The sequence below is a fragment of the Lytechinus pictus genome, chromosome 2, assembly GCF_037042905.1.
Source record: "Lytechinus pictus isolate F3 Inbred chromosome 2, Lp3.0, whole genome shotgun sequence".
Taxonomy (NCBI): domain Eukaryota; kingdom Metazoa; phylum Echinodermata; class Echinoidea; order Temnopleuroida; family Toxopneustidae; genus Lytechinus; species Lytechinus pictus.
Window position 1 is genome coordinate 20,242,367 of NC_087246.1, and position 24,428 is coordinate 20,266,794.

At 36.3% G+C, this 24,428-nt stretch overlaps 1 protein-coding gene across 1 annotated transcript; it reads left to right on the forward strand.

Annotated features, from left to right (window-relative positions):
• The first annotated feature begins 1,949 nt into the window (after nucleotides 1–1,949).
• On the forward strand, nucleotides 1,950–23,208 carry LOC129254597 (TNF receptor-associated factor 5-like). The gene is made up of 9 exons (XM_054893099.2): nucleotides 1,950–2,194; nucleotides 5,153–6,157; nucleotides 8,101–8,149; nucleotides 10,500–10,604; nucleotides 12,658–12,897; nucleotides 14,162–14,239; nucleotides 14,896–15,024; nucleotides 18,286–18,490; nucleotides 19,452–23,208. Exons 2-9 carry the CDS (start codon nucleotides 5,853–5,855, stop codon nucleotides 19,778–19,780), a joined length of 1,440 nt encoding a protein of 479 aa, XP_054749074.1. The 5' UTR covers nucleotides 1,950–2,194; nucleotides 5,153–5,852; the 3' UTR covers nucleotides 19,781–23,208.
• Nucleotides 23,209–24,428: the final 1,220 nt, after the last annotated feature.

Below are 24,428 nucleotides of genomic sequence, written 5' to 3' on the forward strand. Positions count from 1 at the left end.
TATTGTTCATTATAATGTTATATTATAATAATGTTATGTTATAATACATAAGAAACATTTTTTTCATAACTTTATTTTGCTCAGGCCTAGATTTCTTCATTGTTTCCGGTACTCGCATTGTCTGTTTAACGTTTTTAAGTCAATATACACCAAATATATTTCCTCGCACTTCGACTTATTATTGTTTTATGTAATGACATATGGTTCTTTTTCATGACCACTTAAAGTGATTGCCCCATTTTAAGGTGTTAATATAAAACATTTCCTGTCCGTGCTTACGTTCGCACTAGTAGATTGATGAGACATGACTGCTCTTCATGAATTCCTAAAATCAGTCCTTAAAATGTCCCTTTTTCTGATCTGAATATCAAAATTTTTTGATCGCATCATTTGTTTAGTTAAATATGTATCGTATGGTCTTAATGAATTCTTACAAACAGGCCTGAGAATGCCTCTCTTCAGGTCTGAATATCCTAAATTTTCAGCTCGCGCTTCGCGCTCGCAATATTTGATGAGTGAGATGCGTATTATCATGATTACAATGACTACAAAAAGTGCTTCATGTGTTTAGATGTAGCAAAATCAGCAAGCGCTTTGCACTCGCATTATATGACTTTGGTGAGATATGTATACTCTTAATGGATTCCTAAAATATAGTCCTTAACATGTCCTTGTTTGGGGTAAATATTTACAAAAATTTCAGCTCGCGCTTCGCGCTTGCATTGTTTGTTTAGCGAGACAGGTATGTATCATGATTACAAAAATTTGCTTATAATGTCCTTTTTTGGTTTGCATATCAAAAATTTTCAGCTCGCGCTTCGCACTCGCATTATTTGAGCAGTGAGATACATATCCGTTTAATGGTACTGTCCTTAAAATGTCCCTATTAGGTCAGTATACCTGGCAACTGAGCGCGCTTCGCGCGCTCACTAAGTGACTCAAAATTTTGCTGGTACCCCCCCCCCAATGCCGTGACTCACGGTACGCCACTGCAAGAACACCATGCATATCAACCACTCCCAAATGTCCTAACTTTTGATTTTAGTGGGGGTAATGTTGAAAGATCCCCATCCACAAGAACATTTGTGTCAATCATCCCCCCCAACCAAGAATACCGATCGACACCCATGGCTTTGAAGAATGTAAATTTTCCTCTCACAAGGGGCCAAGCAGGGCTAGTCTTGCACCTGTCCCACACAGTAAAAAAAATAGCACGTTGTTTAAGCCTGTCACTCTAACAACTGAACAACAGGTTGTTTAAACTGTTTTGTAATTGTTTAAACTTTTTAAGCAACTTGTTTAAAAAGTCTAAACATTTGTTTAAAAAGTTTAAACAGTAGTTGTTAGAGTGACGGGCTTAAACAACGTGCTTAAAATTTTAAACAGCGTTTTGACAGTGCATATTCCCCTTCTCCTCCTCCTTCTTCTTCCTTCTTCTTCTTTTTCTTCTTCTTCTTCATCTTCTCCTCCTCCTTCTTCTTCTTCTTCTTCTTCTTCTCCTCCTCCTCCTCCTTCTTCTTCTTCTTCTTCTTCTCCTCCTCCTTCTTCTTCTTCTTCTTCTTCTTCTTCTTCTTCTCTTCCTCCTCCTTCTTCTTCTTCTTCCTCTTCTTCTTCTTCTTCTTCTACTACTTCTTCTTCTTCTTCTTCTACTACTTCTTCTTCTCTTCTTCTACTTCATCTTCTTCTTCTTCTCTTCTTCTTCTCCTTCTTCTTCCTCCTCCTCAAAGTGTACTAAATTAATCGTTCACGAACTCCCCTTCTAGAATTCGAAGGTTATGTGATGTACCACATTCCATTATTATACACATCCCCGTTCATGTAAGTGTTGACCACATCCATTTTGGTCTCTATTTGGGGAATCAAACTTTCTTAACAATCAATAACAAGATAAAAGATTGGGACGTCACTGAATCGATTGTGTATCGCAGAGTGCCTGGCTCTCAAAGTAGACCATCATGACCATGTTAGTTCGCACGCAGGGGGTGCAGAGTAGGGGGTAATACTATATAGTTCCATACTCCAAGCGGCCCATCTTTGTCTCCATCTTTAGCAATATTGTCCAGAGGATACTGTGTTTTCAACATTCCCCTTTTTGTTGGAAATGTAAATTCTGGATGTAGCCTACGTTTTGATCGCTGATCGTAAACGATCTCGATGTAAGAAGTAAAAGTTTGCATGGAGTTTGTAAGCATTGGTAAGTTTTGGTAAGCTTTGTGTGTTTGGAATGTCCTGCGATATCGATCGGCTGTTCCTTTTACAAAATGGCGACAAGATGCATTTTCATGTCGCTCTTAATTAAAAGTTTAAGCGTATATTTATAGCTTGTCGTGTTTGCTTTTTACTTTAATCCGAGATCGGGGTTTAAATCTGATTTCACAATGCTTAGTTATCAGTGCTTCCTTTAATCATCTATCACTTAACACTAAATGTGTTGATGGAATAACCATACTGAAAAGTCTTCCATCGCGCAATGAAGAATCAGTAGGCCGGGCCTCAAACATAATTCATAAATGTGATAATCAGTTTTAAAATAATATGCATACATGCAGGAGACTATAATGATAAATTGAGTTTTCTGCCAATGGGTCCGACATTTTCCTGAGCTAGAAGTTGAAATGTTTTCATAGTTGAGATTATATCGAAAAGTCGCTGGATCACTAATGATACCGTAAGCACAATACCCCCTTTTCATCTCATTTCATCCTATTTCATTCAATTTTAATTTCTTCTTATTTCATTTCCTTTATCATGTTCATATTATATCACTTAATTCCCTTTCAACTAGGAAAACCGAGCCATGATCGGAGCCATGCACTACCGATATTCCAATTTCAATCCGGGAACCCCCTCATACTTAAACAGAAATCAATAGAACCTCGGGTGTGATTATTGGGTTACATAGGTCACTTTCACGAACATGATATTTGTGCAGTCAATAATATGTATGTTCCATTTTGATGTTCATTATTGAATAATCTACGTAGGTATACTGAAATTATGCTTAGCCATTGGCAACTAAATATTGGAGTAAATATTTTGGAGCTATACATACATCGAGGTGGGGGATAATTTATTTGCTGAATTAAGGTAAATTGATTAGAAATTTTCCTGGGGAAATGTTGATTAATCAGGTCACGGTCTTTTCCTTCCTCTCACTGTCTCTCTTGCTTTATCTTCATCATCCTCATTATCATCAACATCAACATCATTATCATCGTCATCATCATCATCATCATCATCAACATTATCATCATCATCATCAACATTATCATTATCCTTATCATCGTCGTCATCATATTCACCGTCATAAATATTATCAGCAGCAGCATCACCACCACCATCATCATCACCACCACCACCACCACAACCATCATCATCATCATCACCACCTTCATCATCATCACTACCACCACCATCATCATCATCCCTATAATCATCAACTCATTATCATTTGCAACCTATCCTGCGATTGCAAATGACCATCAATTTCATCTTAACCAGACAAAATACTTCCACTCCTGACATGCCTGATGGAATTATCCTCCTCGTTGTCGACGCCTACATCAAGTTCATAATCCAACCATGGTCGTAGTCATAGTGACCATTCAAAACAACTATCCCACGTTCTGTAATTAATTACACTGCCTGAACTGAATTTGCATGGAGGCCTGGTTACATTTTCTATTTTGTTAGAAGGGATACTCAAACTACCTTCGCTCCGATGCTCTTGTATTTGGTTGATTTATTAGACTTCGATGAAATTTATGACGCATGGGTAACCGCTAATAGGGTATTCATCGTTGACCAAACTAATTTGTTTAGAGAATGGGAAGGTCACACTTGATACCAATTAGCCAAATTTGATCTTCAATTTACTGGATCATGATATCAAATGATGATATTATGATGTAATAAATAATGAATTACGATCTAATAAATAATGAGTTACGGTGTTATGCTTTAAAAATTAATTTTACATAGGCCTAGAGCCAGGGCCCCCAAAGAGGAGGTATTGAATGAAGGTGATTTTGCCCCCCCCCCCAAAAAAAAAAAAAAAAAAAAAAGAAGAAAGAACATAAGCCAACAAAAAAAGTGTTTCAGTCCAAAATAAAGGGGATTTTGGTTAGAAATTTTTTAACAGGCTAAACTTGGGGTAGTTTTCGCTCGCAAATGAAGGAGATTAGGGTCAAATCTCGACACAAACCTGAGCATACCAACCTAATTTCTAGGGGGTGCTGCCTATGGTGTATAACATACGCAGCACCCCAAGAAAATCTTGGGGGTGTTTCACCACCCCCACTTTCCGGGGCCATGTATATAGATCGTAATTATATACAGATGTGGAAACCCTTACGAATCAGCCAGGGTGAGTGTGATTTGTCTTCCTGTTCATATAGAGAATCCAAATCTCAAGGTCAAGTTGGCTGATTCTAGAGGTGACTTACATAGTTCGAATGGAGGCGGACGGTGTCCATGCAACCAACAAAATTGAGAGGTGCTCTCGAATCAGCCGGGCAGAATCCGCCAGAATAAGCCTTAATAATAATAATAATAGCCAATTTTTTATAAAGCGCTTTTCCCAGAATGGCCCAAAGCGTGTTACAGCATATTATTACCCCGGTCATTGGATTCATTTCAATCTCGCACGAAAAGTGCACAATTTCCACTCCCTGGGGAGCATTCCTTGCATTCATCGCAGCCTCATTATGGCGCTGGCAAATTCAAACATACAATATCTTTCGCATCCTACCGGGTACCCATTTAGCACCTGGGTCGAGAGTGGCAAAGTGTGGATTAACGCCTTGCCAAAGGACGCTAGACCGCGGTGGGATTCGAACACACGACCCTCTGTTTACAAGGCGAGAGTCAGAACCACTACACCACGGCTCTTCCATTAAGCCTTAATTTTGATTCTCTATTTCAACATGAAAAAAGTAAATGGTATACAAGGGTATACTATGGTATACATTTTGATAATTGTAAAGCAAATTATCATCAAAAAGTAGTGCTATTCCCATCAGGTCATTGCTAGAATAGAAAATGCAGGTTCAAGGTCACAATAGTTATGTAGATTTACTCGATCAACATTGTGTTTGTATTCAATTTTTGACGTTGATCCATTCTCTCTCCCAATGCCACACTTAATTTTCAGATCCCAAATTGGATTTTGATAATTCATCAGCATCAGCATTAGCAGACTGAAGAAGCATCCCGCCATTATATTATTGGAGGAAGATTCGAGAGAACCATTGTGACGTAGTTCAGAACGTGGAGATTATACTGGATATTAAAAAAGTGAGCAGCTAACTTGTCAACCGATCGACACGCCAACATCAACTAGTGATATTATTGCTGGAGTGTTGGCCCTGGAACATAAATTGGAGGTTTGACGCCCCACGGACTAATTTGGAAGCCGGTGTTAAAACAAGTCTGTCGTCGAAAGTGAATTTGTGTCACAGTAATTAACCTTCGAGAAGGAGATTGATTCGTGAAACATTTTTCTATCATTCTTCAAGAATTGAAAAGAGCTGTATAGACGCGGTGAAATTATTTTGAAGTATCGACCAAAATAGTTTCACCAAAGTGACCAAACCACTTTCGTTTATTGAAACTTTTTCCAACTCGTTTTTATTTATTTTTTATAAAAAAAGGATTGCGCCAGTTTAAAATTGCGTGCCATCTCACCTTAATAAAGAGGAGAGGATAGACAAATGAAGCAGAAAAAATAACAATCCTCATCGATTGGATTTTAATTTGATTCGAGAGGTTGGAAGAGGGAAATCAAGTGAGCACGTGTCGACGTTTGCTCATTGATTTTTTTTATACCATTCTGACACTTGACAAACACAACAATGCCGGAGCCGGAAGAGGAATATTACGAAGATGACGAGGAATACGAAGACGACGACGAGGAGGAGGAAGAGGAGGAGGAGGAAGAAGAAGAAGGATCAAGACACGGATCTGGGAAGTCGTCTGGAAGTGGAGGAGGCAAGAAGAAGAAGAATGGGATCACAATGGGTGACATGGAAGTGGTCTTCACCGAGGAGGTCAACAAGAAGTACATATGCACGGTTTGCCAACAGATACTTCGATACCCGGTACAGTTTGAGGAGTGTGGTCACCGTTGCTGCTCGTCATGTCTACCTGAGCTACTAAGGTAGGTCGTGAACATAAAAAACTCTTTCCAGTTCAAAGTGACTCGATTCCTGACCAGGGGCGGATCCAGGATTTTCCAAAAGGGGGGCACATTTTTCCGAGAAAAAAAATTGACCAGCAAAAAAAAAAAAAAAAAAAAAACGTCTTCACTTTCATAAAGGGGGGGGGGGGGGCACACTTCTGTTTTAACGGCATTTTTACATTACAAATTTTAATTGTGCCTCTCAAGGGGGGGGGGGGGGCACGGGCTGGCTTTGCCCCCCCCCCCCCTGGATCCGCCACTGCTTCTTTATAGACCCCATTCTTTCTTTAATTTTATCTTCTTTATTTTCTATTCCCTTATTATCTACCCCTCTCTCTTTAAATTTGGTCCCCATGGAAGACCAGTTGCACAATTGGTGCAGAGCACTTTCCAACTGTCTTTTGTCTTTGGCCTTTTGTCTCTACTTTACTTTAAAGAATTACTATAATGCAATAGTCAATGTCAAGAAGTTTTTATTTCATCATTTATGTATGTTATTCTTTATTTTCTGTGCATGTATATACTGTTGTGCATTTTTATGACGGAAATAAAACAATCAAACCAAAGACGAGAAATGGGAGAAGAAAAAAAAAAGCTACAAAAAGAGGTAAATGTCGACATCATAGAAGAGAAATTGGGCCCAAAATGACAAGCAAGCTAGCAAAAAAAAGAAGAAAAAAAACCGAAACAAAACACAAAACCGGGTCTCAATCTGCCTCTGTGACACAAACAAATGTGTCATTAGACATACAAGGGTTATTGAACAATTATTGTGTCATTTGCATCATCTATGTCTGCTATTTGACTCTATAAAATGTGTCCATTGACTCGCGTTAATTTTACTCACTATTGTTTTAATTTTCTCATGTAAATATAATATTGTTCTACATTTTAGGAGATTAAAAATGTGACAATTGTCATACTTTACTCCCAAAACTGTTTGTTTACGGATTCGATTTTAAGAAAAACACGACTGTACTACTGATATACATATACCTCGTATGTTTCATTGTAATAACACATTTTTTAATCAATAATGTAATTAATAGAACATGACATGGTGGGACCAAATGGCAATCAGACCATCTTCTGGTAGACCAAGTGGATAATAAGCATGTCATCATGACAATGACAAAATGGCAAATTAATTACTCTATCAAAAGAAAACTTTATCCATCTAAAAAATTGCATCAAACTTGTGTGAAAGCGCGTTATTAGCATCATAATAAGGTCGTTAGATATATTGATGCATGAACTAACAATATCAATCAATCACGCTTGTAAGGGGTATGCCGTGAAGCGATCATGCATATAGAGAGGCGCTTGCCGCCTTGATAAACAGAGCTTATGTTGCTACCTGAGGAGAGGCAATCAAGCTTTCTTTCATCTCTTTTCATAAAAAAAACATTTCACGAAACGAAATTGATCATAAATAATCATGATAACATTGATGATACTACTACTACTACTACTACTACTACTACTACTACTACTACTACTACTACTACTACTACTACTACTTCTACTACTGCTGCTGCTGCTATACTACCACTACCACTACCACTACTACTACGACTACTACGACTACGACTACTACTAGTACTAGTACTACTAGTACTACTACTACTACTGCTACTACTACTGCTACTACTACTACTACTACTACTACTACTACTACTACTACTACTACTACTACTAATACTACTACTACTACTACTACTACTACTACTTCTACTATTACTAATGATAATATTAATGAAAATTAAAACAATAATAGTAATAATAACGATAATGATAATGAAAAGATTATTATATCCCATATTGTTATTATAAACTTAATTTTGCTGTTGATTCATTATCATTAACATTAATATTATAACCATTACTATAACTACCATTTCATTTTAAAATCTTTCCTCCAGAGTGTCTCCAAGATGCCCATTAGATCAGTCTCCAGTAGCAAGGGATAAGGTAAGAAAAACATGCATTACACCAAAATCGATTACTCCATTCACATCTATGATGCTATAGTAGTGTAATCGAAATTGAAACTACTCGAACACCCTCATACTTCTTCTAATTTTTTTTCTTTGTTATGAATCATTCTGTAAGAACGGTGGTGTTAAAAATATACCAGTTTGCGTTGAGAGGACCACACGACCAAACATTGAACACCATGCAGTGTCGAATTCGCGGTGTAAGCTTAGCACCCAATGGTTTTGTTATGGCACATTCTATTGGTTTTGGTGTTATGTCCATAATCCATTGTGTATGTTTAACACCTGAAGGCGTTGTTCTATCAGGGCTTAGACTGGTGTAGTTTTTACTGTTTTTTGTTTCAACACTGTATTTTCTGCGTCTAGTGATGCTTTATATAAGCATTCATGCTTTCTTAGCAATCATGGAAAAAAAATCACCACCATTTACCATTTTATAAAACCTCCAATTTTAATCATGATCTTCCTTGTGGTAATTTTCTCGTGCTTTGTTATCTCCAATTTCATCATATTCTTTCTAATTATATTCCCTTTATCACCCCTCTTACATTCCATCATCTTAATTTGATAACTTTAATAATGAATGATGCATGCATCCACTGGCATATCTAGAAAGATTCCCATATACATAATACAACCCATACTTCCACCCATGCACCATCATTTATTATTCACTATAATTTTATAACACCCCGCCCCCCCCCCCAAAAAAAAAAAGCTCTTACGTCCCTTTGTATTTTGCATTATGATGTTTCATATCTTTATTCATCAAGATCTTCACTTCACTTCACTGATCCCGGACAGTCATAAATGAAATGAAATGAAAATCCCTAGATTGGTGTATGGCGATCAGTCAGAATAGTTCCCCTATTTTCAATAAGTACATGAATTTTGACTTATCGCGGAGACGGCCAGTCGATTACATACCACACCCTTTACAATAAACACACCTCCAACCCGGGGACCTCACCGTACCCCCTTTCTCCTCTCTACTGGGGTGTCTTATACCCCCTTATTGATTACCTATACGCCCCCTTGTCCATCCACAAAGACTTTCATCCATTATCGATTTGTCTCCATAGGAATAAAGCACACATGTCAGTGAAGGAACAGGAATAGGCGATGGACCCTTTTCATTAGCTTTTTCATAAATAATTCAAACCAATCAGCCATTGCGTGTAAAAAGCTCAAGGCTGACCTTACATCCCTGTAAAACTGTATTTGAATTCATCATCTAATGCGAGGATATTCTTGTCCCCATTAGGCCCGCATAATATTGAAAATATTGTACGACGTTTTCAGGCTAGGCAGAACACGGCCATAATCGAGAGCCTTGCACTAGAAGTTGTCTGACAAAATTGATGAATTTTTTAATCAAACTAATTTCATCATGTTGTTTACCATTTTGTTGATCATGTTTTGTAATTTTTGTAATATCTGAATAACAGTTACAAATAGATCCCTGCAAGATGTTTGAATGAATACATGATAATCAAAGAAACAACGTTTACAGTTTTATCAAACTCGTAGTCCACGTATAGAAAGATGTAGAATTTTAAAGAACAAATATATTAAGAACATGGTTGGAAATGTAAATGAGAGATTCAATGACGTCTCACACCCGCTATTCATTTTATATTTCGTTCTATGAAAATTTAGCATTTCACTTTATTTCATTCGAATGTAAAACGTGGTTTGACGCCATCATGAACCTATATAATCGATTTTCTTGTAACTTATAATGGTTCAATCAAATGTATTTATATCATCAAAAAAATAAACATGGAAATATTTCATATCAATGCCATAGGCTTAAGAAGAAAAAAAGTGAGTGCGTGTTTATTTAATCAGCTCTCTCATTTGTATTATCATCCACTGATCCATGAATAGGATTGTATTGTAGCGAGCATTAAAATGGCCAGGTACCTGTTGCATTAAAGAAAAACTCGGACAATTTTTGCCAGTTTTGTAATGTGTAAGTATAAATGGCATAATTTTGGTTTGCCAGAGTTTTTATCTTTGAATGTTTACTTGTACTGTAAGGGATAATTTTTAACAAGCCATTATTTGTGCTTTTATGATCCCCCAGTATACTAGTATTGAGATGTATTGAACATTGTAGTGATCTGTATATATTGTTGCATTTTAAAATGGAAATAAATTGAATTGAATTTATTTGCAGATTTTTTTTCGAGGGGGGTTTTATGTTTTATGCAACAGGCCTCATAACTTATTTGACAATCGATTTCGATTTCGATATGGGATCGATTTTAAATTTAAGTTGCATTGTAATTCATATTGCGTATTTTATATATTTAATACAGGTTTACGTTGATACAGCATTTGGAAACGAGATCGGTGAACTAAGTGTGAAATGCCCCAACTACGACAAGGGGTGTCCCTGGACAGGGGTACTCAAGGAAAACAAGGTAATAACAAATATACATAATTTGCGATGAAACACTATAGATAAACAAGTTTTTATTACCAAATGAGCACTTTAAAATGGTATCCTTAACCATGTTCTTGGGGCTTGTCGGACTATTTTGGCACGACCCATTCAGTAAATAATAGCGCACGCCATGTGAGGACCTGCATGGCACAAACCAGCGATATATGGAATTGATATTAGGAGCTTTTCAACACTGATTTTTGTTTAAAACAGTGAAATATTAGGTTCATATCTTTCCTGCTTCTATCTCTGATTTTTATAAACATACTGTACAAGCACCCAATAACACTAAATTGCTATTTCACAGTTTTATTTTCAAACTGCATTTTGCCTTTCTTTTGAAATCAAGTTAAGACTTCGCTTTTATACAGAAGGTTATTAATCATGTATAAAAACATTGGGGATAATTATCACTCGTTTCATTATTATTATCTTTTTTGGGGAGGGGGGGGGGAGGTTTACCTTGTGAAAACTATCAATTCAAAAATGAAATTACAATGCTCATAAATGTCATTGTTAGTCCACTTTTTATAAAAATGAAGGTTTTGTTTAATATACAGCTGTATAGATTTTGTACGGAAGATATATATCCTTCCCCGTGTTGAGTATACTCGAAGTTCATTCAAAGTTGAAGTTCTCAGCAGCATTTTTGTTAAGTGTCTTTTACAAAATTAATAATTGAAAACAAAAACGCACCAATCAATATCCACTGATGAATTGACTTTAACCTCCGCCGTAAGTATGATCTTGACGGTCGTAATATCTTCAAGCGAAAGTAATCCGTTGATATGGTAACCATAACGGGCAGATCGATCCCCTGTCCTTCTTCTCCACCTGTTCCTCTAACTGTCAAATTATCAATGAGCAAACATTGTCGAAACGATGCCGGAGAAAACTACTTCTAGGAACAGAATCTTCTGTAAATTTGTTAAATTTGAGTGCTACTGTATTTACCATTTTGTAAAACTTCAGCTATCAATATATTTGGTGTTTATTCTGACAAGGTGTAACCCTACTGGTGAGTTATTCATCGTTATTATATTCTCTTGATAATTACAAGACTGTAAAAACGAGAGAATTCTACTAAGTGAAATGGCATGTTGTTAAAGTTTCATATATGTGGAATGGATAATCCGATATACCTACCAATAGCATAATACAAAAAAATGTCAAATTCTTTAAAAAGCATTCGTGACGGGACTATACCTCGCGCTATATTGCATTTGACAAAGTGCATTTCGATAAAAATATTACACAAAGAGGGAACATTGATATATATGATATCTGCATCAGCTCTCTGTACAAAGCCACTCTGGGTAGATATTGGGATAGTAGTTGGCTTGAAATGAATTAAAGGCATTTTTATTCAGGTTAAAGTGTGTATTAATCGCACTAATTGCATTTAGGGCGACATCATTTCCATTTATCATATATCCTTTCTCAAAATTTGAACAGCGTATTTGCTGTTAATATAATCCATCCTTTTATTAATTTTTCACATATGGGTTTCCGAATCCCCTCCCCTTCCCATTGTTCTGTAACGTACTCACATATCACTTTGATGGGCATGGTATAGAATAGAGTTTCCCTTTATTAAATGGGGTCAGCTTATGTATAAATATTTAAATGTCTTTAGCGTGTTAGAGATAACCTATAAAGAAAGACATCTATTGATAAGTATTACAAGCTATAGGAACTATAGAATGAATTTATCAGCAGAGCCCTTTTGTGAAATATTTGTGGTTAAGATGGAAAGGATGGTGTTTGTCTTGGGTATGCTTGGCAAATCATATCAATAAACGTAATTCTTGCCTTCTAATGTGAGCTATAGTTTAGCGAGTGAACCTGGCGCGAAAGAGGATTTCTCTCGACAGGGAAATACTAAATTCTAAATTTCTAACTGACGACATGCAGCAGAGAACACAATGAAATTGAAGCACTTAGGCACCAAGTGTAATAAAATGTTAACTTTTTAAACCTTAATTTAGAAAACAACAACATTTCTTTTTGACATTGAAATTTCTTTGCAGGATCACTTTGCAAAGTGTATGTACGTAGAGGTGGAGTGTCCCAACGTTTGCGGGGCCCACTTCGACAAGAGGTTCTTAGAGACACATCTGGAGGACGACTGTACCAAACGTATGGTCCAGTGCGAGTTCTGCCAAAAGAAGATCTTCTTCAAAGACGAGATTGCTCACATGAACGCCTGCCAAAACTTCCCCGTACCATGTCCCAACGGCTGCAAGCTTACAGAGATCCCACGCGGAGAGGTATATATATTTTTATCATTATTATCATATCTACTATGTATAGCCTCTTTATCACATGTAAATTACATGGGCATTTAATTTGGAATCTGAGATAACCGATAGGTTTTTATTATGGAAGAACATGTCGAATAGGTGTTTCCTTTTTACGGCTAGGCTTTTTTTGTCTTGTTTGTGTACGAGTCCCGGGGGGGGGGGGCACTTACATTGACGAGTGGATACCATGCGCGACCAAAAAACACGTAAAAAGGGTGTCTTTTTCAAGATGGGGCACGTTACGTACGTAACGTAATAAGGGTGGTCAAAAACACTAAAATAGTGAAAAAGGGTATCTATTTTCGCTAGGAAAGCTACGTGTTTAGGGTCGAATTTGTAAAAAATTAAGACTAAAATGTTTTATAAAGGATGTACTTTTTGCCCCAAGAGTCAACACTACGTGCTTTAGAGTACGATTTTCGCGAGATGTGGGAGGTGGGGCTGTACTAAACCCAATGATGTAGGTAAAGGTAAAGCCGACGACCGATTGACGTCCGATATAACAATAAAAATATCGCTGTACTTGTTTAGGGGGTCAATTCAGGGAATACTTGGCAAGAGTATCGTTTTGTTTCCAATACTTGTTAAGGGTAGGGTTTCACACGCCAATACTTGTTAAGGGGTGCATTTTCAGAATATGGAAATTACGTGTTTAGGGTGCTTTTTGAGACCCTATGGTCGCGCATGGTATCCACTCGTCAATGGAAGCCCCCCCCCCCCCTCCGGGGTACGAGTATCCAAATCGCGGGATCGACAAGTTCAGAATCTCTCCTGTGACATTAAAGAGAAACAAATAATAGTCCGCGTAGTAAATCACCTAATCGCATTACTTTAAGAAAGAAAATGGTAAAAGAATCCAGTATGCAGGACACGAAGTTTATTTGCAAAATCAGACAAAGGGAATCGAGAATTGTTGAACAAAAGAAAAAGAAAGCATGTAATATAAAATATGCCACCCTCTTAAGATCGTTTTATTAATTATGAATACACGACGCCATTTTGGGGTTTGCACAGATCTATTAATTTGCTTCATGTATAGTTTTGTTTTTGTTCATGATTATGCGTAATAATGCTTTTAAAGTTAAATTGTTGTTTTGTAAAGTTATAAGATCTTAGGAAATCAATATTTTTGGAAAGAAAATAAGGTAATACCTGAAAAATAACTATAATCGAATAATTATCTATGAAACTGTAGCCTATGATCCTTGTGTCCACTTGTTCTTGGTTTCAGGTAAAAGCACACGTCGACAAAGACTGTCCGAAATCAAAGATTCCTTGTCCATTTAGTGATTTTGGTTGTACTTACAAGGTGAGTAGAAGATTGTAATACATGTACATAAAACATGAATTTTCAATAGTACCATGGGTACCGAGTATAGTCTATAACATTTCAACACCTTGGAAAGTGAGAGTAAATGATCAATCCTTACGACTTAAGGGTGTGAATTTAAAGAAGTACGTTTTTAATGCTGTGTCAGAGTGAATTCGAAGAGATCATATAATTTTTACCTCATTCGGACTCGGAGTGACATGCTGGCCAATGGATAATCTAAAGATTTGGGAGTGAACCCCGAGATTACTCCAAAATTTATAAAATGCACATAAATATTTCATTATTAAATACTAAAATGAGAGAAGGATTATGCTTTTAGGGGTGAACAAGAAATATAAATGTAGCTTAAAGCTCGAATGAAGTCAGATGAAAATTTTATTTTTACTCTCTTTGGAGTGTCATGGGACAATGGATTACCCAAATATTCCTGAGCGTTCCATGTGGCCACTTCAAATCGAGAGTAAAAGTTGAGTATAAAACTTTACTTCTTTTCTCAATTTGAACTTCGAAATGAGGCTAGATGGACATTTACCATCCGTATTTACTCTCAGTTCATTCTTTCTGGTTAAGTTTACGAGAGTGAAAATGTTTTTTTTTTTAAATCTAATTCAGTATAACATTTTTTATTTCAGTGTGAACGACAGAGGATGCAGAAGCACATCAATGATGAGCCAACTGAACATCTTACATTCGTTGGAAATACCATGCTAAAGAATAACGAACAACAGCAAAAACATAATGAACTTCTCATGGAACATAAGGTAAGAATTCTTGCCATGCTTATTACATTTTAGGGATGCTCCATTAGATATCCGGGGGGCTGGATGTCCCCCCCCAAAAAAAAAAAAAAAAAAAACTTGATTTGCTATATGAGCCAAAAAACAAACAAAAAAAGTTGTCTCAATGGACTAAGGAAAAAAAAACTTTACTCAAAGAAGAATTTTTTTTTTCATCAACCCAAACTTTCAGCCCCCCTGGGTATCTAATGGTGCGTCCCTTAACATGCTAGCTGCATATTGTATTTATTGTTCATAGAACCTGTATCACTTTCTCCCAAAACTTTAATCATAAACTTTTCTTTATTGTTTATTTTGTTGATTCCGCTGTAAAAAAGGTTGTTTTAAGAATAGTTTTGTTTTGAAATGAAATGAAAAACTTGATGATAGAATTGAATTCATTTCAAAGTAGGTGGGCCTTCATTTTTTTTTTAATGAATATCGAATATGGCGGTAGTGATGATGATGGTGGTGATGGTGGTAGTGATGATGATGGTGGTGGTGGTGGTAGTGATGATGATGGTGGTGGTGGTGGTGATGATGATGGTGGTGGTGGTGGTGGTGATGATGATGGTGGTGGTGGTGGTGATGATGATGGTGATGATGGTGGTGGTGATGATGATGGTGGTGGTGGTGGTGATGATGATGATGGTGGTGGTGATGCTGCTGCTGATAATATTTATGACGGTGAATATGAATGTTGACTATAATATGCTGCTCTGCGTATTGCTCGTATTTTGAGAAAATTATGATTAATCTGAATTATCCCATTTTACTAACAGAGTATCACTCAATTTCTACAGGAATATTTGTCATTTATCCCATAATATTGTCTGATGGGTTTTGAAAAGAGAGATCGAAATAACCTACATGTATACTATCCTTCAAGATGCGAGTGAGCATGCGCATTTATTATCCTTGATAATTGGTGCATAAAATAATTGATTAATGTCGTGGGTAATTACGCTGATAGTCATTTCCCGTGCATTCATTGTGTATGGCTCCGCTTTTTTTTTACATAATTAATTTTCATACACTGGCAAATGGGCGGCAGCTGCAAGCCATAGAATTCATTCAGGAGTGATATTCATTATTCTTAATGATAATTTCACAGTAACACAGTAATTCCACAGTAACACGAAAAATGGCTCTGAATAGAGTGATTTAAGTGCTTAAGTGTTTATATATTTAATCTTATATTTTGTACAATATATTTTGTTGTGATTTTTATACGGTAAGTAAAACCAAACCAAATCAAGGCTCAAGACCAATTAATGGTCTACCATGCATAATAATGTACTGGTGTGCAGTCCGTTTTCATGAACCGTTTTGTTTGTATGTCGGCGACATTAAGCGCGGGAACAGACTGATAAACGGATGCGATGCCGTAAACGATCGCTTATTATCGTGAATTTAATTCTGATGAGCTACGATCAGGATGCATCGTAATCCAATCATGCCAATACTTGAGAAGATATTAAAGGCGGTGTGGGGGCACTGACATTACAAGGTGGAAACCACGCTCGAACAAACTTATTCAATCAGAACCTCAATTTAAAATTATTATTAAAGAACAAGTCCATCCCATCAAAATGTTGATTTTAATAAAACGATAAAAATCCAACAAGCATAACACTGAAAATTTCATAAAAATCGGATGTAAATAAGAAAGTTACGACATTTTAAAGTTTTGTTTAATTTCACAAAACAGTTAAAATATACACATTCTGGTCGGTATGCAAACGAGGAGACTAATCACGTCATCCAGTCACTATTTCTTTTGTCATATCATATGAAATATTATGAAATATTCAAATTTTCTCCTAATTATCGTATGAAACAAAGTTTTATTCCTCCCTGAACATGAGGCGTTAACTATTAGGGTTTATTAAAGTTGGTCCTTATATAATGTCAAATCGGTAAAAATAAGGATATTGTATAATTCAAACATTAAAAAACAAAAGAAAATAGTGAGTGATGGTTATCATCAACTCTCCCACTTGCATGTCACTGAGTTGTGCATTTAACTGTTTTTGTGAAAAATGAGCGAAAATTAAAAATGTCATAACTTCCTTACTTTACATACAATTCTTGATGAAATTTTCAGCGTTATGCTCGTTTGATTTTTTTTTCTATTGATTCAAATTAACATCTTTCTGGGATGGACTTGACCTTCAATAGCCAATTGTCCCCAAAACTCATATCAGAACACAATATAATGCAATGTAAATTTGCGTCACAAGAATTAATTTACAAACGCATGGGAAGCAAGTCGGGTTCATTTTCGGGTGAGCAAAGAAAAGGCTGCGATTTTTGGTTTTTTTTTCACTACATTTTAATACATCAGCATTTGAATACAGTTCAAGTATTTTCACCAAAGAATGTCTAGTTTTTGTGTTGAATTCCTGTATTTCAGGAGAGGTAGAACAATATTCTACTTCCTCACTCAGAATATGACATAGCATTTGAGACGTAGGCCTTGGTATTTGGCCTATTTGTTAATTGGTAAACATGAATATAAGAACAGTTGTTTGACATGAAATAAATTGCATGCCAGAACAAATGCAATTTTTCTTAAAGGCTGTCAGTAGCTTTTTTTTTCAGGTATGAATATGAACATCACTGATTTCGCTACTAAATCAACCACATTTGAATAGCTCAGTCAGGAATTGATATAGCTTTAGAAGACAGCATTAAATATTCAATTATTCATTCAGATATCTATAATATCCCGACAAAAGTGCCACTATACTGTACACTCTTAAAATAGTTGGGCAAAAATGCCCAACTTTTAACCAACTCTGGGCACCATACTGTCCACACAACTATTGGTTAAAATCTGCCCAAATTGGGTAATAAAACTAATATTTTGGTAATAAATTTGCTCAATTTGATAAAATTGTCCAGAATATATATACATTTTTTACCAATATACATTACCCAAGACAGTGGACAGTATGTTGCCCAACATTTTAAGTGTGTAAAGAATTCCTATTCTTCTTTGACAGAGTATGCAAAAGTTTCTAGGTAAAAATGCTCTCGGATCCTTGGGAGCCGACTCTTTCCCCCAAGTTATATTCATTTTTTTTGCATGTGTTTGCTTGTCATGTGTTTTGTGAAAAATGGTCAATCCAGTATCCGTCTTAGTAAAAACACCGTCTTACTTGAAACGTTGTTTCACGATTTCAGGGAAGTGTTTGGATGATTTGAACAATGCATTGTCTTGTATTCTTCACTGCGTTACAGGACTCTCTCGGAGTATGCATGCAGAAGGTTCGAGATCTTGAGAAGCTGTACGGATCTCAGCTGGTTTGGAAGATTGACAAGTATGCTGAGAGGATGCAGGAAGCCAAGCAAGGCAAGAAGGTCACCATCTTCAGTCCACCATTCTTGACAAGTCGACATGGCTACAGACTCTCGGTGTCTTGCTGTCTAAACGGAGATGGAAAAGGTTGGTTTCTTTTGCACCAGGCTCCCACCTCATTTGTCTCATATTGCATAATTTACCGCGTATTTGTTATCGCGACGCGGCCGCTCTCTATACAACGCACCAGTTGCTTTGAAAATGCAAGTCAAATCACAAAGAAGAACTGAGAGGCTTTTGTCGAAAGTTGGTGGCCCGGGACAGCAGATTATCCAAAGATTTGCGCCGGACGAACAATTGCAAATATGTCATTGTCCAGAGTTACCAGACGACGCTGCTGTCCCGTTCCACCAACTTTGGACAAAGCCTATCAGCTCTCCTTTGTGATTTCACTTGCATTTTCAAAGGAATTGGTGCGTTGTAGAGAGCGGCCGCCTAGTGATTGCGAAAACGCTCTAGTGTTATGTATGACATACAGTCGAACTCTCCATTTTCTATTCTCAAATCGGTCTTTATTTTTCTTTCATTTAGCACTAAGGGAAGGTTTGAACGAATATGACATAATATTTTTAGAAGGAAGAGAATGGAAAGTGGGTCGCATGTGTGAAACAGAAGAAGATAGAAAGTTTCATAATGAGAATATAAACAGAACAATACCACAATGGAAATGCAATAAAATATATTCCGCTAATGAATAAAACGAAAAAGTAATCATACCCTCGTCCCCCCAAGAAAAAATTGAAGAAAATACCAAAATAAAAGTGAATAATGTGTAATGAATATTTCATTTCATGTCATTTATTGGTTTCTGCAACACTCTTTCATAAACACATAAACAAAGAAAATACAATAATAATATACGTATAACTGACAAGCAAAACATTGAACATAATTGCATTTTCTATTAATATATATCGATTGTTAGAAGGTTGCAGGGGTAGCCACTATAAGCTAAGCTTGACTGCGTGGCAAATATCGTAATCGTAGACCTACAGAAATAGAAATGATAACAAACGTTGCTACTTATCCCCCCTTTTCCCCTATACAGCCAAGAGTCACTTCATGTCCATCTTTGTGTGTATAAACCGCGGGGAGTACGACGCCCTCCTTCCATGGCCGTTCTCCCATCGGATCACATTCACTCTCATCGACCAGTGCCAGGACCCGACTGCCCGTCGGAACATCTCCTACAACATCAAACCAAACCCCTGCAAGGAGAACAAAGCTTTCCTGGGGCGCCCTCTGGGTGAGCGCAACGCCAGCTTTGGCACTCAGAAGTTCGTACCCCTCAACATGATCAAGACCTTGGATTACATCCGTGACGACACCATGTTCATCAAGGTCCAGGTTGACTATGATAACATGATTCTACTCTAACACTTTCATTTATCTAAGCCAGACAACAGATTCATATACTAATACTAAAAGTTCTCAGCATGATGAAGAATTAGAGGACGTGATATCTCAGAAGGTTGACATGTCGCCGGTTTGATTCTCACTTGATGCACTATTATCCTTTGGTAAGGCTTTTATCCTTATCACCATGTCCGTCGGAGAAGACCTAAAACCGTCGGTCCTCTGCTTTATTCGCAATCAGGTGAAAATTACAACAGGCACCATCACAAGAGCCGAGATTACATCAGAGTTAACATTCATCAGAGTCCGGTGGATTATGACAACCTGGATGATGATTCTACGTTATCACATCTCACATGAATGAGCCCATTATGATAGTGTTAAATCTAACACTTATTTCCATTCATCATGATCTGGTCAAGTTCCTGGAGGATATCCCGAGGGTTATTGTCTTTTTGTTTTGAGGTTCAGGATAAGATTTAAGCTTACATGCCCACGATGAACATTTTCGGCATGTTCGGGGGCGTGTGTACACCTATTCTTCTTCCCTGATGGCCTGCATGGCAGCTTTACATGAGGGACACTGTTTGTAATGAAGGCCGTCTATTTTAGGATCACATGATCACATTCACCTCGACAAGACCAGATGAAGCCGTTTCAGGGCTTCGTCGGTTTAACTCGGTAAGATAATCTGGTTAGTTAAAGCCCCCTCACACCTGACCGAATGTAGGCGGACGAAGGGTAACGAATGGAAAAAATGCACGAAATGTACGCGAATTCAACGAATTCAAATAAAAATTTCGTCAAATCATGCGATCAGTAACTATTGTCAAAAGTTTTATCAACGAACGGTAAGCGAAGGATAAATATGACATGCGAAGGATATCGATTTTTCGCTTCACCTTTTTGAGTAAATTGCAGCCGAAGGCGAGCTAAGGGTTAATGCAAGGAGATATCACTCTCTCCTTGGTTAATGTAAGACGAACGAACAGTGAGCAATGGTTTGATATGGCGTGCGATTAGAAACGAAGACGAGGGAAAAGATTGGGCGTTCTTGTACGTTTGTGTGCGCTCCTCGGGTGTAAAAAAGCGACCAGATTCGTCCGGAGTACGGCCGAAAAAGTCATCCACGCAACATGCCAAATTATCCGTCTGGTCATTTGCTCGCATTCGCAATCCATAGTCTGTCTTCGTGTAATGTATCGCTATCAAAATTAAGTAAGTTAGTATTGCTTTCCCTTCGCATAGAAGATGGCAAGCGAAAATCCGTTTGTCATAGTATCTTCGTTTCCATGCGCAACTCATATTTTGTCATCGTATTGCTTCGAAGGATTCTTTCGAGATCGGTCCACTTTGGCAAAAGCGCGATGAGGGACTATGCGCGACAATAACACATAAACGCTAAAAGAACGATTACCGCAGCCTAAATAAGAGATGCGAATTCGTGACCAACGAATTTTCAATTCGTCGGGAAATTTTAAACATGTTCAAAATATCCGCACGAATTTGAATAATCGCAGCTGTTAGTTCAGAAGGTGTACGAACCAAAACACGAAGGGTAAATATGATTTACTATCAGTTACCATTGAAAACGATTGAAAAAATGCCTTTCGCCAGCCATCGCAAGGCATATTTCAGGCAATTCGGTTAGGTGTGAGGGGGCCTTTATTAGGTTGCAGCAGATCACTGTAGATTGATCCAATAATTTCCTTGCTGAGCTAAATCGATCAGGCTGAACCCTTAATAGGGTTTGATTAAAAATGAAAGATAATCATCCCCTTTTTATTTATAATCAATTGCGTATTTATATAAGGAGGTATGTTTACTCATGATAATCATAATCTTAATATACATTGATGAAATGGAAACAATAAAAGAAATGCATTCATCCAATACAGCCTTTCAACAATATCAGCTCATATATTTTGATTGCGAAACATTCTAAACGAAATCAAATGAATCTGTGAAAGTAATCTATGCAAAAATAGAAAGGGAAAGCCTCAATGAATACAATTCGTTGGTACATGCATGTTTTTATATTTATATTTCGATACTTTGCTGTAATAATGACATACCGGGGTATTAATATGCTGTAAAGCGCTTTGAGCCGTTATGGGAAAAGCGCTATATAAAACTACCTATACTACTACTACTACTACTACTACTACTACAACTTCTACTACTACTACTACTACTACTACTACTACTACTACTACTACTACTACTACTACTACTACTACTTCTACTTCTACTACTACTACTACTACTACTAGCCACTATATCATCGGTTATATGAATATGTGTGTTATCTATATTTACAAAGGTTTGGCATTATCTGCATATGTAAGTAGTTATATACCATGTATATTTACGATATTACTTTTGTATTGAGCTTAGTACATCAATGATGCGCATGGGTAGAAACGGGCGTTATTGATAATATAACACCACAATAACATTGATTAATACAACTTAGTTCATGTTACGTTGCAGACTATTGTATTATAACAGTCCTCCCTTGCAGCCGCCGTTGCTTGTATATAACATGTATAATGTCGGATAAATTAGTTTTTATTACAGAGTGTGCCAAGAAATTGTAAAAACAAGTACAATAACAATATAATTTTACTACTTGATAATTACTTTGAAATATTAGTAATGTCCTTATGTGTAATTAGCCTAGAATTCTTTCCGTTTGTTCAAAAACTTGTAATCTACGATCAATGTATCATAATATATATCATATAAAATGGTAATTTCTAGCAAAAATTAATATTCAAAACTCTGTTGAATATTTCAGGATATCATCAATCTTATCCATGATTTAATTTTGCACTTTAGTATCAAAAGAAAATTGAGGATTTAAAAACATCAGTGTTACACTTGGCTGTCGAAATCGTCTTAGAAATTCCTTAAAACGAAAGTAGATATACCATTATAATTGGTGAGTGAAATAATTACGGCCTCAGTTACATCAGTTTTATTACAACCATGCAAAATTAACTGTGTACGTTCAGTACACTCTAAATTACAGGGATTTAAAATTAGTCCACATGGACTGTAGTTAGGGACCAATCGAATTCCGGATTTAATTGAATCCTTCAGATTCCTTTTTTAAATCTCGAAAGATTTAAATTTAATTTAAATTTAAATCATTTGAGATTTAAATTTAAGTCTTTAGGATTAAAACAAAATCCAGAAATCGATTGGTCCCTAACTACAATCCATCTAGACTTATTTTAAATCCCTGTAATTTAGAGTGTAATCTTTTGATATAAGACAAATGCGTTATAATTTGTTTAAGTTTCATGCGTCAGTTCAGGACGATTTTTTCCTCGTTCAGGTAGAATAATTTGTCTATACATAATCATAATATGTGATGAAATAGCCAGCTCTCCTAATTTGATGTGTTTATTTTACGGTAATAAAATGTACAGAGACAAGATGAATATCATGCTACCAGATCTTTCTTATTTGCTACATGTATATATATCGTAGAACATAATACATCCATTATACAGTGCGTCCCAGAAAAAAGGAAACCGGGATTCCCATGTCTTTTTTTCTCTCCACATGCAAATAAATTATGATATTTCATACATAATCATATAACTCAATAATTTTACTTTACTTTGATACCAAACATGAGACGAACACTTCACGCATTAATGAGCAAGACGAGTTTGAATTTTAATGTCAAAACCAGGTTGCGCAGTATAATGGGACAAGATTGGTTCGAGATACCACGACCGTGCTTATTCGACGATTAGCTCATTAGTATTTATTTTGTATTCTTTGTTAAGATTCTCTAACTGATCCCTGATATGTGAGTGGATTCAGATTCACACGTGAGTTTCTGCGCGAATCGTTTGTGATATGTCTCAATATTCATTGTTTATAAAGCTGATGGTTTCAAATTCGAGATGAGATTCCACTCTTACACGAGTATCAAATTTATAGTTAAAAGCATATTTAATAGTTGTGAAATATATCTTTGAAAACGGGTTTCCTTTTTTGTGGGACCCATTTTATAGTCTAATATCAACTTATCACAACCCTAACAATATGAATGACATATTTGAAAAATTCTTCATTTATAGTTAAACAGAGCGTTTCTATCCTTACAAGCCTCTATATCTTGGTACACATTGGGTACAATAAGCTATATACAGAGGAAACAATTATTTACAAATTTCATTATGTATTAAATATATTTTTTAAATGTATCTTCATCATTATCATGCTAAAATGATGAAAATAGTACTGAACAAGAGAGTGTACATGTACATCTAAAATGATGAATATATACTCGATAAAAAAAAACCATTGCACAGTATTCCCCTTTCTTTCTAAACACGAGAGAATATGAAATATTTCATTAACATGCATCATATTCAGACAAATGTCTCAATTCGCTGCATGAAAGTCGAATAATAATATACTGAAAGGTACACGGTACTCAATATATGTTAATCCACAACCCCTTAACTCTCTTTTTATAGATATAAAAAAAATCAACCAGGAGAGCCCCTTATATTATTTTTTTCTCAAATAGTTTAAAAGTAAAATGTCTGAAGATGAATGAGAAAGAAGAAAGATATAGGTATTGAACATTTTGAAGGAGTCTGGAATGGGTCAGATAACTAATTGAAAGTAAAGTATGATGTCA

Excerpts from the sequence above, each read along its gene's own strand:
- LOC129254597 (XM_054893099.2), top strand. The coding sequence starts at position 5,853 with ATGCCGGAGCCGGAAGAGGAATATTACGAAGATGACGAGGAATACGAA. Across the intron at positions 6,158-8,100 it reads TGTCTACCTGAGCTACTAAG|AGTGTCTCCAAGATGCCCAT; the intron begins GTAGGTCGTGAA and ends TCTTTCCTCCAG. Across the intron at positions 14,240-14,895 it reads ATTTTGGTTGTACTTACAAG|TGTGAACGACAGAGGATGCA; the intron begins GTGAGTAGAAGA and ends TTTTTATTTCAG.